At 41.8% G+C, this 14,081-nt stretch overlaps 1 protein-coding gene across 2 annotated transcripts; it reads right to left on the reverse strand.

Moving 5' to 3' along the window:
- Positions 1–441: 441 nt before the first annotated feature.
- galm (galactose mutarotase) lies at positions 442–13,642 on the reverse strand. Of its 2 annotated transcripts, none has more exons than XM_080868548.1 (9): positions 13,566–13,642; positions 12,476–12,662; positions 11,451–11,605; positions 10,290–10,403; positions 10,059–10,151; positions 8,365–8,446; positions 3,811–3,961; positions 3,521–3,695; positions 442–770 (listed from the first exon to the last, which is right to left on the reverse strand). In XM_080868548.1, exons 2-9 carry the CDS (start codon positions 12,660–12,662, stop codon positions 693–695), a joined length of 1,035 nt encoding a protein of 344 aa, XP_080724674.1. In that variant the 5' UTR covers positions 13,566–13,642; the 3' UTR covers positions 442–692. The 2 variants fall into 2 exon arrangements, with proteins under 2 accessions (XP_080724674.1, XP_080724675.1); XM_080868549.1 differs by having other exon boundaries at positions 13,495–13,598.
- Between the last annotated feature and the right edge of the window lie 439 nt (positions 13,643–14,081).

The raw sequence follows: 14,081 nt of genomic DNA on the forward strand, positions 1-14,081 counted from the left end.
AATGGTACTCATAGCCATTAATCAATTGTTGTTGATCGGTGGCCATGACAATTTGCATATCAATTATCAAGAAACTGACCTCACAGCCCATTGTTCGCTATTGGTGCTGATTTCTGTCATTATGCAAATGTGCCGTTTACTGTTTGTACGTTTATACGGTTGGAAACCTGCAGTCAGCTGAGACCGAAGAAGTCACCTGGATGAGTGATGAAATGTTTCTCTCACTGAAAACTCTACATTCAGATGAACAGAATCAACCTTTCTGGGATTTCCTTACCTGGATGATTGAGCATGCATTAATACATCTATACAGAACGGGACCAGCCTACCAGTGGATTTAAACGCAGGACCTTCTTGGTGCGAGGTGACAGCAGTAACCAGCCACGAAGCCAGCCTCTTCAGAGAACACATTGAAACAAAGCACCAGCACGAGAGAAATCGCTTGATCAATATTGTGTTTAATATGACAAGTATGGCACATCATCATAAATCAAATTATAACAGTTTGGTCATGTTGAACTATGAAGGTTTTTTCTTTATCTCATCAGTTCTGTGATGCTCAAACTAAAACAAGCTTAACAAAATATTGTAAAATGTTAACAAAAATTATATTCAAAATAAAAAAGCAGACTTTTAGGAAATGAAACAATCTGCTGCAAACGATGAAATTTTCTTCTTTTCTGTCTGTCAGATCAGACAGTTGTGAAGGTGTAGCGAGTTATGTGATGGTAGTTCTCTCCAGGACGCAGAAGGCAGTCAGGAAATGAAGGCTGAATACACACACACACACACACACACACACACACACACACACACACACACACACACACACACACACACACACACACACACACTCTATTTTAATTCTCATTAGTCTGTTTAACCAAACAAACAACCAAACAGCAACGAGGAAACTTGTTTTCACTGCTGTTCAGTAAGCAGTTAATGAGTGTTTGCATACTGTTTGATTTGGGGTATTGGCCAGGGTTTGATGGACTGGTGGGGTAATGTGTAGAAGTGCAACCACAGCCATCAGAGATGTGCTCAGTTAGTATGAGAGATAGAAAGAATCAGTGGTGTGACAGAAGGCTCTGCAACTTCCTATAACACACCCCAAAGAATACTTTCCAGTGTTGTGGCAGCAGTCTTCACTTTGTCTTTGACCAGGTAATAAAAACAAAAACAAACAATGGTCACCATGTAGACATAAGCATATTGATTAAGGACAGACGGAATAAATCATGAAATTACAATCAGATATTACTCAGCTGTTGGTGAAATAAAAGCAGGAAATTAATTTCCAGGCAGGTCATTATACCAAATTGGCAGTTAGATAGGATATGATAAAACAATGAACCAGATCATGAACACACTGGTCGGGTGTTCAAGGTATCTGAGCTGCTAATGTGTAGCCCACCCTCAATGCCACCGTTGTTTCTTTTGTTTTGTTTTTTCAGCCAGTCAGTTTAAGCATCTGTGCACCTTCTGTCATCAATGGAGGTGCTCTTTGTCCATATGGGTACAGACCTCATTGAGCCATACAACTGTAGTGCACAGGGCTAATGTTATCATAGGGCTTTGGAGTTGACGTCACACCGCATTGCATTGTGGGAGCGCAGCTCCATTTTCGGGGTCTACGAATCAAAACAAACACACTGTGTTGGAACGACGACGACAAGAAACATGCTTAAAAGCAGCTCAAAAGAAAACGGACTGTATAGAGACCGATTGCGTCCAGAGGCGAAGCAGCGGTACTTGGAAAAAAATAGAGTGCATCGCAAATCTGGACCCATATGAAATACGGCAGTGGAGTAAAGACCCAGACGACTTACCGCCACTGTCCTACCCCGATATCTTCACGTATCTTGTTTGTGGAGTAAGCGCTTACACAGCGAACCAGTTTCGTAATTACAAGTCACTGGAGGCGCACATCCAATTTACAAATGGCTGGGTGCAAGATTTGGCTATTTTCAAGCCGCCAAACTCTGAGTACGTCGTCAAAGTAAGTCAGCTGGAGTGCACCGAGTGAAATAGCCATTTTCCACCCCCCACCATAATTAATGTTACACATTTATCATTTAACTGCTAAAATATCGTTATCATATTATATGCCTGTAATTGTAAAGTACATGCAAATTAACACATTGATAATCGGGTAAATTATTAACGCCAATTTGTGTCCTTCCTGTCTCATTTCATTTATTGTCTTTACATCAACCAATCAAGTCACTCCATTCGATGTTTGATCGCAATTTCTATAACTTCCGAGACGATGATATTATTCAGCTATAAAGTGTGATGTGAACATATTTAGAACTTACCGGAATGAAAATGTCTTGAGCACACCAGCTGATATCTGGAGACGTAACAGAACTTGATATCAGCTCGTCTCACGGCTGCTATCCAGGCTAGACGCCTTCGTTTGGTAATATCCGATACATGAGCTCCTTCATGTTGCTTCCAGGTTGGGAAAGCATAAAAAGACAATCCAAACTTATTCCCGTGCCGGTCGTAAGATCGAACATTGCAGCCGACCACACAGCAAGTACGAACCATGGCTATGCTTTGGCTCCTTACTTAGACCCCCAAAATGGCGGATCGGGCCAAAATCCTTTCCACGCCCACCCCTGTGACATCACGCTCCAAAGCCCTATTATCAATATCCCAAAGTAATGCAACCTCACAACATTTCTGCAGAGGGAGTTACATGGACACTATTTCAGGTTATCCTCAGAGCTGGAATCCCAAAGGAGATTCTGAGCAGACTAATGGTTAATTACGTCTGTTTGGATGACTGTTTGTCAGTACCACACATACGGTCTGGTCGAGTTCTGAGGAAGACTTTGAAAGATCATACATGACAATGGATGCAATCAGGGAAAAGTGACTATATAAGATAAGAGATAAGATAGAACTTTATTAATCCCTCGGGTGGGTTCCTCTGGGAAATTCGACTTCCAAAAAGCACAGCAACGATATGTATGGACTGTGATACTTATGAGCTTGTCTTCTCTGACAGAGGTGTAGCAACACAGATTTCAACCTCCTAAAAGTTTGGAGAGGCAAAGCCCGTTTCTCCGAGGAGCCTGCTGAATGACTTTGGTATCTGATAAGTTGGGGCCTCAGGTGCCAGATTGCCAATCACACTTTGCTCATTTGTGATGACCAACTTATACCATCCAAGAGAGCATATGTTTGCATGCCACAACAGCATTTTGCTGTCTACCCTACCAGGAGGCATAAACCTAGATAATATATATACCTATAGACTTGCCAAAGTGTGACAATGCATTCAAGAGTTTAGAAGTCAATGAAAAGTAGGCGTGAAGGAATTAAAAACTATTCTGGAGATGGGAGCAATCAAAGAGTCTCAGACAGATGAGTCTCTAGAGAGCTCTGCAGATTAACGTGAAGGATATGTTACATGCCTATCCATGTAAGGCCAGGAAGTGAACTTGACCGAAGGCTAACTTCCATCTACAAGAGAAAAAACACAACACTGAGTTTCTATTCATCATACCTGGTTAACAGCATCAGGCCAGTTCTGCGTCTCCAGACAGAAGGAGCTGTGCTTCCTGTACCTACAACCACACTTTCCTGCGATGGAGCCATCCAGGAAGTTGGCAGTGTAGAACTGGACTCCTGGCTGGTTAGTAGAAACCTCTAAGACACGCCCACTTGCTGGGTGACAGACTCTTTAAAATGAATAAATAAATAAACAATTAAGATGAGACTTATTTGTCCTCCTTAACTTCAGTGGATGTCACATGTGTCTACAGTATGTTTTAGAAAATGACTTCTGTGTCAAACCTGGCAGCGCGTTTCTCTGTCCATGGACCTCCGGGTGATGACAAACAGAAGTTGTGGTCAAACGCTGGGCCTTGAAGTTCCTTCAGACGAGGGCCAATGAGAACTGGTTCTCTGAGGTCAAAGGGTGTGTCTTTCACCTCTCTGATCTCTCCTGTTAGTATTTAGCAAATTAATTCATGACTTCGTATCAGGAATGTTAATTAATGTCACACAATCGATTCTATAAAGGTGAATTATTGCAGTTACGAGTTATTTACTGGAGCATTAAGATATATTAAATGACAAAAAGTCCATAAGTAACATGTTTAGCAAACTAAATCATTTGCTAGTGAGCGTTCTGCACACTATCTTTGCTGTACCTAGTACTTAGCTGCATCTCGCACTACAGGCACGTTCCTCTGCTTTATCACCATTGTCCAGTGGTTTCCATCAGGAGCTTGTCTGTATCTGAAAATCCCACAGGATCTTAGCTTCGTCATTCTCATCCCCACAGTGACCTCTGGGAGGTTTCTGAATTACTGTGATAGAACGCCAGCAGCGCTGCACCAAAATAGCTTGTTGCTGTAGACTGAACAAAAGTGTACCTAACAAAGAGGCACAGTGTTCTTTTACTGTCAGTAACATTCAGCACATAGCTCTATGCTGAACTGAGGTCAGGAGAGCGAGTTCAAAACTGATGTCTTTTTCTTTCTTTCCAAAACTGGTTGGAAAAATTAAGCAGGGAGTAAACGGGAGCAGAGGATGACTGAACCAAATGGCTCCAGTTCAAAAGTTACACATCTCTGGGCTTTGAGGAAGGACTCGTTGAAAAAACGACACATGTAGCTACATCTTGAGGGTAAAATGATCACTGTAGGGTGAAAACTGTGGTCACAGCGGCAGGTTAAAGAGAAAGTTTTCAGCCGAGATTTTCTGCCTGTCTCACACTAAATCACAGGTGTTGAACTCCAGTTATGGGCTCAAAATGTGGTCGTAAATATTTTGTACTTGTAAATCAGGATTTGTATGTGTAAAAATAATTTGTGTGTGCGTAAAAAAGATTTGTGCATGGACTTAGCCAAAAAAAACCCTGCAAGTGACAAGTACGAATTTTGACCCCTATTTTTCTTCCTTTCATCTGATTGGTCAATGTCATGTCAATCACAAATGTAACAATCCAATCAGCGAACAGCTGGGTTTGGCTGCCGGAGGGGCGCTTTTTTGAACTGCAGGTCCTTGAAGGGTGATACAGTTTGGAGGATCGCTATATAAATATCCGATAGCAGCTAGGTCCCCTAACTTTCAGCAGCTGTTGAAAGGAAAAAGTTGTGCTATATCAGTGGTTAGAAATACCATTAATACTTTAGGATTAGTTTAACACAAAGTCAGGGCTGACCCAGGACCATTGCTGTGAGTCACAGTGCGCAGCATAAAAGTCCTTTCACATCGGACGCAGGATGTGCTGCTAATGCTAACTGCTAACTAAAAGCAAAGGATCCAGAATTTGTTACGCTGGCTGCTGGGCTCTGTGGGTTTTTGCAGCAGCTCTACCTGTACTAGATGCACCTGCTCCTTGTCTTTTCTATCTCTGACTTTATGTCCTCTACAAGAGTTTGGTTTTTTTTGCTGGTTCTTCAAATGTTCAATAAAAACATGTATGCTAATTCATAACGAAGAAAGCTTTGTAATGAAGACTGTCATTTCCAAAACACTGCCCGCCCCCACCCCGCGGTCCGCAGCGCTGTTGAAAAGGCTGTGGAAGTCCCTGTATTAAAAACGTAGACCTGTGACACAAAAATCACCACACTCGGACGACCACAGACTGTTTGGTGATGAAGGAAAACGCTGGGTTGGCATGTAAAAGAGCATTTATTCCCTTCAAAGACCTGCAGTTCAAAAAAAGCGCCCCTCGACAGCCAAACCCATCTGTTCTCTGATTGGATTGTTACATTTGTGATTGACATGACATTGACCAATCAGATGAAAGGAAGAAAAATAGGGTCAAAATTCATACTTTTTTTTTTGGCTAAGTCCACACAAATCTTTTTTACGCACACACAAATTCTTTTTACACATACAAATCTTTTTTACAAGTACAAAATATTTATGACCACATTTTGAGCCCATATCCAGTCCTCGAGGGCTGCTGTCCTGAAACTTTTCCATGTGTCCCTGCTGCAACACACCTGCCACCTTCAGCATTCAGTCAAGTTCTACAGAGTCTCGCTAATGACTAGAGATGGCACGATACCACTTTTTTATGTCCGATACCGATATCATAAATTTGGATATCTGCCGATACCGATATGAATTCGATATAGTGTTTTTTGATCAATGGAACTGTTTTTTTAATATCTTGCTGCTTTTTGTATAAGTTCATACTCAAGTTTTAAAAAACAACAACAACAACACTAAAGCTATTCTGTTATACCTGTATGTAAAAAATACACTGCACCCAAAATATTTCATAGTTCAGCAAAACTGATCAATCTAATAAACTTAAACCTGCTCCATCCTCCCTATTCTGGTGTTTTAAAGAGTACTTAGCAGAAATATTAAGCAACCTAACTAATAGGGCTCTAAAACTCCCAGCAAAAAAAATAAAAAAATAGGGAACCACCCCCCACCCTCCACCTCATGATGCTTAATCGACATAATCAACTTTAATTTGATGCAGTGTGAAAAAAATGCACGGAAATAAATTATTTTTCAAGAAATATTAAATAGATTCAACATCTTTCTTCAACAGAACTGCAGACTGCACAGATGGTACCTTCCCAAAGGAAAAAATACTATAGCTTACTAGGATATATTAGACTTAACAGTTACTATATACAGTAATGGACTTCTATACATTTTAGATCAGATGAAAACTTTGGGTGTAAGATTCGGATTATTTATTAAAAGCTAGACATTTTAAATGAGAATAAGAAAGAAAAGTATGTCTTTGTGCCCCCTTTTCCCAGTTAATTCCCTATCGGCCCCCCTGGCTAAACTTTGCTAGATCCGCCCCTGCACAGTTACCAGCCGTCAGCTGTAGAAAAAGATCCTCGAGTAGAAAGTAATATTAAATACATGCTAACAACAGCTGATCAAGCTTAAACGTGCTGCTGTTGTTCAGCCGCTGGTTTCCTCTTTCTGGTGCAAAGTGGGCCAAAAACAAAGAAGAGAGACGGAGTCGCGACAGAAACGCCGATCAGCTGATCATTAAGCAGTTTCATGATTGAAGTAGCAGCCGGAGAGAGAGGCAGTCGCTCCATATATCGCTTGTTAAGCTTAACGTGGGAATGCTTTGCAAACACTCAGAGATGAACTTACACACTTGCTTTACTTCTCTCTGGGATAACTTTGTCGGAGATGAAATGCCGGTTTGGTAGCGAGGCTACAAATACTCACAGCCGCTCTATCACGTGATGCACACTGCTGCGACGTGCTACAGTTATGAGGCGAGTTACGCCATGTTGCAAGTTTTGAAGTTTTGTGAGGTGCTTTTCTGATATTTAATGGATCGGATTACATTTTTTATTTCTCTCCGATATCCGATCCAGTAATTTACGTCGGACCGATACCGATACGTAATATCGATCGGTCCATCTCTACTAATGACCTACTTGTATTCAAGTGTGTTGCAGCAGGGACACGTGGAAAAGTTTCAGGAGGACTGGAGTTTGACACGCCTCCCACTAATAAAAACACATACTGGAATCATTGCTTTACAACAATCCCACTAGAAAAAGAAGTTGCTGATATCCTGAAATCCTGTAAATGGCTGGACAGAGCTGAAAGCTGACAGTATAGAGAACAACCCTGGAGGCACAGGAACAAGCCCTTTCCCCCAAATCAGCAGAGGCTGGGATCTACCACAGGAAAGACCCCAGATACTGTGCAAAGATGTCCCTGAGTCGAGCACGTAACAGCACATAATGTACATTTCAAATTCCTTTAATTTTAAATATGTTTATATTGTCTATCCTGTAAAATAGTCAGATGTCTATTCATATTAATGTACAGAATTCACCTGCTTGCTGCTACTACTGCACATTCACCCAATGTATATATGTATATATATATATATATATATATATATATATATATAATGTTCTTCCTCTACCCCCCCCCCCCCCCATTTTTGCACATGTAGAGGAGCGTGTCAGGTTACTTTTCACTGTGTGTTATACTTGTATAACTATGCATGTGACAAATAAAGAACCTTCAACCTTGAACCTTGAACCAGGGAGCGAGATGCTAACGGGCAGGGCATACGTGGAACGCCAGGAGAACATGAGAAGCTCAAGGACTGAGAGGGGAGCTAAAGAGTCAAATGGATATGTACTTTAACTGATTATAAAGTCTGCAGTCTTGTTCCCGAGACAGTGTAACTGAAGTGATTTGAAGCACCAAACTGTCAGAGACTACCAATATGCTTGTATGCTTTTGACAGATTGATTAATTCTATTTGCTTATTTAATGAGAATTTTCCTATTATATCATTCAGTTTTATATTTGACATCTGTTAAATAAACCACTTCATTCCATTGACTTTTGCAGTTAAAGAGGATTGAAGTAAATCTTTACCTGTAGGAATTGATGTGTCATCCACAGGCAGGTACGACTGTGCAGTGATGGACACCTGATGGTCGTAGATATCTGCTACACCCTGGAGCACAGATAAGATTTTTCAGATCATCTGTCATCCTCTCCATACATATAGCCACGTTACTCATCTTGATGTGAGGAGGAAGGGGTTGATCTGTCTGAGACTCAACCAACACTCACTAATACCAGAACATCCTGCCAAAATAGGCCTGCCTCCTCCTTTAACAGTTTACGAAATAAAATTGTGAAAAACTGACTGAGAGTATCAGTGTTTGATATCACGAGTTTAAGTTAATTTAGGGCAGAATGCTATTTTAGATTTCTCATTGGAATCACCTTTAAATCCATATAGTATGTAACAGGAAATGATGTCATCAGTAAACAGGAAGCTAGATGGGAGGTTGGGTTGTATTAAAGACGGAGCTCATATGTTTTCATTGTTATATCTGTACATCGTGAAGAAGTAAAAGTGATGGTGCCTCGTAGCAGATGTTGCAGTTTAACCTTTCCCCGTGTCGTTACTGTGGATATTGGACTTTTTAACCAACAGGACTCAGAAAGTTCGGGTCAACGACTCTCTTTCCGGTCTCCGTTCCACCTCCACTGTTCTCCTGTCACTGCTGTCAGGCACTCACAACACCACGGGCCCGCTGTGCAGGAGTTTGTAGGGTGGTGTGACGGCTCCAAACTCGAACTGAACGTGAGCAAAACCAAAGACATGGACTGGCTGCTTCAGTCACCACCACCATCCATGGGAAGCCAGTGGAGGTGGTTGAGGAGTACAAATACCTGGGAACCATCTTTGACAACCTCCTGAGATTCTCTGCTAACACAGAGGAGATTCTCAGGAGGTGCCACCAACGGCTACACCTCCTCAGGAAACTCAACTCCTTTGGAGTCAGCACAGCCATCATGATGACTTTTTCCTACGCCTTCCTGGAAAGCATCATGACCTTCTCCATCAGCTGCTGGTTCCACTCCCTCAGCCTTCATACAGGAACAGACTGCAGCACACTGCATCAGTGTGCTCTACAGTCATTGGCCTGTCAGAACTCTGGCTCAGGTTTTCAGCAACAGGCCCTCAGACAGGCAGCCTGATCATCAACGACCCCTCTCACATTCTTCACCCCGCATTTCAGTGGCTGCCCTCTGGGCGACGCCTCCGCTGAGGAGCGCCACCTTTGTCCCCTTAAGCAGCTCTGCTTTCTAACTCCAATAAGACCATTTCCCACACCAGAAACATAAACTACTCTACACTCTTTTTATACTGCCGACACTTTATTCACTTACAGTTATTTATTCACTTTAATTTAACAGCTTTGTAATTTTAAAACTGTGTATATTCTGTGTATTTATTATCTCACTCTTATTGCCTGCTTACGCCCTGTCCTTAGCTTCAACGTCATGCTGCTCTGTTGTATCTTAACTGCCCCTTGGGGATAAATAAAGTCTCTGATTCTGATTGTGTTACTGTCGTTACACCTGTGGACCAATAATCAGAGTGTGGATGTGGGCAAGGAGTTTAGAGGACTGCCCGTTCATAGCAGAGGCAACACACTGAAACCACACTTCCTAGTGGGCAAAATATTGTTTTGTAAGCCAGGAGACTAGCAGTGCCAACCACACAAACACCACTGTGCAGAGGCACCCAGAAACGTGTCCATGTCACTTACCTGTCCGGCCAGGTTGAAGTAGGAATGGTTGGTGAGGTTGATGGGGGTAGTTTTGTTAGCCTGTGCTTGGTATTCAACAGTTAGTTCTTCCCCCTGAGCAAACAAGTTCAAACTCAATATCTGTGCTGGCAAAACAAATGTCTGAGTATCACTAAACAGCAACGTCGAATTAGCTCTGCCAAAAGGAAATTTGGGATGCAGTAGTATGAATTCATAACCAGATGTGTCTACCTGCAGTGTGTAGGAGACAGAGACCTGAACTTCACCAGGATAACCCTGGTCTCCATCTGGACTGGTAAGACTCAGCTGCACACCACCTTCCACTGCTGCAGCAAGCCAGATAGCCTGCAGAAGCAAACACACATGAATCGTGGAGTACACAGGATACATAAAGTGCAGCTTACAGAGCTCAGTAAAATTCAATCTACAGCTGCCAACAAGTAGGTGTTGTGAAGTGATGGGTGTATATTTCACTCTGTGAGACCAACCCTGCTGTTTTTGATGTGTGAGGGTTTTCCTGTGGCGTGGATTACACATGTAAAAAAGGGCAGTGTGTCCAGTCTTCTTTTCAGCCATTCTTTCATTTGTTCAAATTACAGGTGGAGCCAGAAGGAACTCATCAACATGAAGAACAGAATCGGCAATGCCAAAAGCCTAAGAAGAGCTCTGTACAGTAGTTTAGTGTTAAAAGCCTGTGTCGGTCATTTTAGTCTAAACCCAGAGAAGGAAGCCCCTTAAAAAACAAAACTAGTTGAAGAATTATGGCAGGACTTCTTTGAGCAGTCTTGTAGGATTGGGGTCTAAAAGACATGAGAATTTGTGAAGAAGTTCATGAAGTCATTACTAGTTAACGTTAAAGGGATGGTTGGCTCAACAGAGCTCTGACTGTTTGTCAGCCTGGCTACAGAGCTGCAGAGAAACCTTCTTATTTTCTTCAGTCAGTGATGAATAGTAAGATGTTCTGGCTTTACGGAGGGCTTTCCTATAAAGCAACAAACTATTTCTCCAAATGATGATGATCTTCTACATTTGTGACACACCATTTCCTCTCCAGCCTACGAGTCATCTGCTTTAGGCTACATGTTTTACAATTATACCACGGAGTCCAGTACTTCTGATTTAAGGGTTTTTTCACAGGAGCTACAGTATCCAGAGTCGTACGGAGTAAAGCTTAAAATTGTTAGCAGGATAATTGATGCCTGTGGGAGTCGTGTTCAGGTAGCTGCTCTGCACTGTGTGCACAAATTGTCACACATTACAAATAATGGTCAAAAACTTAGCTGTGATTGGTGAAACATGTACACAGAGGGAAAACACATCATTTATACAGTTTTCCACAAATTGTGCTCCATGTTAAGATTGGAGCACAAACTAATATTAACCAGACCTCACCTTGTTGAAGCCTCGCAGGCCTCCATGCAGCGCATTTGGTCCATTGTTAAGATCCAGCTGGTACTCCTTTCCCTCAAGGACAAAACGTCCCTTTGCAATCCTGTTTGCCACACGGCCCACCACAGCGCCCAGGTACCGCTTATCTGATACATAACCTGACAACAAAGCATAATACTTCTTATTGATATATGGAAGCTGGATATTGTAGTGGTAAGACTACACACTTTTGGGGCGGGAGTCACAAGTTCGATTCCCACCCAGTACTGAAAATTCCTGAAGAACTTGATTCTGTACTGGACTCAGCCGTGAAAACTGGGGACCAGAATAAGGACCAGACTGGTGCACTCTTGCCTATTTCATGCAGACGTGTTAGCTGGATCTGTGATGAGAGGTGCAGCGATGTGCAGCATGCAATGTTGAAAAAAAACTGGAGTCCTCGAAATCAAGACAAGTGATGATGTTTCAGCTTTCGTATATTTATAGAGAAGACTTATAATGGCCGCTATTTTCTTTGTGAATCTTTGTTACATGGCAGTTTATTACAAGTACCATTAGTGTTAAAAGAGACAAAGGAAAAACTAAACACTTGACACACTGGAAAGTGGCGGTGAGACAGAGCTGCAGGCCGTACTGCTAGTGACACAATAAGTATCAGGAATATAATGTGCACGTTTCTGAAAAACACTGCTGGGCGTTGTAAGAGGTTAAGATCAGTGAGCGCATCACCAATCCAATATATTAGTGACAATCATCTCTTTACTAAACAAATAATGGGTGTTTCCAGGGGTGGGAAAAGACACAGAAAGTCTACTGCATGAGCTTCACTTTAGCCGTCGCCTGATGTTCAGATTCATGTGAAGCAAAAAACAACCCACGATCACGTCTGCCTGCACTAGAGAACCTGAACAACAGACATCACTTTCAGGAGTTTGTGCTTAAATTAACCACTTTAATCATCTCATTGCTTTTTATACAATTAAACCGGTTTATGTGCAGATAACAACACAAGTTACTTTCCCTCCTACCTTCCAGGTTATCATAGCCAAGGACTACATCCTCCATTTGTCCATCGTTCCCTCTGTAGCTCACTGATCTGATAATGGCACCTAAGGTTAGGACTTCCACCTTCACCTGAGGAGACTGGACAACCCACAGGTCCACGGTGCCCTGGCCAGGCCACTCTCCCCATGGATGATGGCTTACCTGAGTCATCTTGGAACGAGCACAGGAACAGAACATAAGCTTAAAATAATGGTTAAAATGTTACTTCACATTTAACTCAAATAAGTTTGGTCAGCTCTTACATTCCCACAGGCTCAATATATCTTGTTCTAGCTCACAGTAGAGTCAGCAGTTTGTACAGAGGCTACGAACATCTGTGTGAAGCCTATTAATGCTCACTGGACTGTGCGCAAAAGAGTCAAAATACCAGCTTACAGTATTCCCACGTGTCTCTTACATACACACCAACACAGATAGCCGGTGTTGAGCCAAAAAGTGACTGTCTGCAAAAAACTGATTTCCGGTATTTACCAAAAACGGATTGTTCGTATTTAAAGTGCTATAAGTAACGTGTTGGGCTATAATATGTGAAACATATGTCAACTGCATCCCTCATGGATGACATAAAGTCTGGAGCCACAACAACATTCGTGTAACAGTAACAGCAGTGACTTTTATATAACCTTTATTTCTGCAGTAAAAAAACAAATCTCATTAACATTAACAATGTCTTTTGTAAGAGCAGCGCTGGCAGCAAATATTACGATAGTTCTGTAAAAGTATTTGAAGTGGGGATAAAGGAGCGGATTGGTTATAAACTACAATAACACAGAGTTGTAAAGACAGTTGACAAACAGATCATTTTTAATTCTACATGTAACCTCTTTGTAAACGCTGTTCACCGAAGTCTATTTACCAACATACGTGATGATATTACACGTGAAAAATACACGGAAACATTGGAAATCAGTTTTTGGCAGACAATCGCGTTCTGGCACAACAAGTTTGCTCAGTTTAGCGTATACAGGATATGACGCTCAACCTCTCTTTACAGTCAGCAGTTATTCAGCACGACACGCTCCGAGCAGCAGCAGTACACCCGCGCGTTCTTACCTTGAATACTTCACGCACTCATTACTAGACTTTGGACCTGGTCGTGTTTTCCTGCTTCCGTTACTGATGACGCAGACGCGCAATGGGTGACGTCAAAGCTACTGGGCACGCCCACGTGGCGGGCAAAAACTATGTTTTTTAGTATAATATAGATTTTTTTTAACGCGTGCACGTAAACAGTCGCTCATTAATGGCGTGTATATAACAGAAGAAGTATTACTGAGAAGACTGAAAAGCTAGTCTCTGTGTCGACTTTACTCACAAACTGCCTGTAATATCAGTTCCAGCTGATATGTTTGTTAATAACACAGCTGATGCCCACAAAATGTAAGAAAAAAAACAGGACTAACGTAGCAAAGCGCTGTATTTATGTGCTAAAACCCAAATGATGGCATTCGGGTGCCAATTAAAAAAAATGGAATAATTTTTCCACAGAGGAATTTTTCAGCACTGACTTTTTACATTTATATATTGTTTAGTTTGTTTTAAATATCCATTCATCTTCATCCGCTTTAT

This window comes from Rhamphochromis sp. 'chilingali' (assembly GCF_963969265.1).
Source record: "Rhamphochromis sp. 'chilingali' genome assembly, chromosome: 20".
NCBI lineage: Eukaryota > Metazoa > Chordata > Actinopteri > Cichliformes > Cichlidae > Rhamphochromis > Rhamphochromis sp. 'chilingali'.

Coding starts and splice junctions, on each gene's coding strand:
- galm (XM_080868548.1), bottom strand. CDS start 12,662: ATGACTCAGGTAAGCCATCATCCATGGGGAGAGTGGCCTGGCCAGGGC. Junction 8,447..10,058: donor ACTTCAACCTGGCCGGACAG/GTAAGTGACATG, acceptor TCTGTGCTCCAG/GGTGTAGCAGATATCTACGA. Junction 3,696..3,810: donor ACAGAGAAACGCGCTGCCAG/GTTTGACACAGA, acceptor TTCATTTTAAAG/AGTCTGTCACCCAGCAAGTG.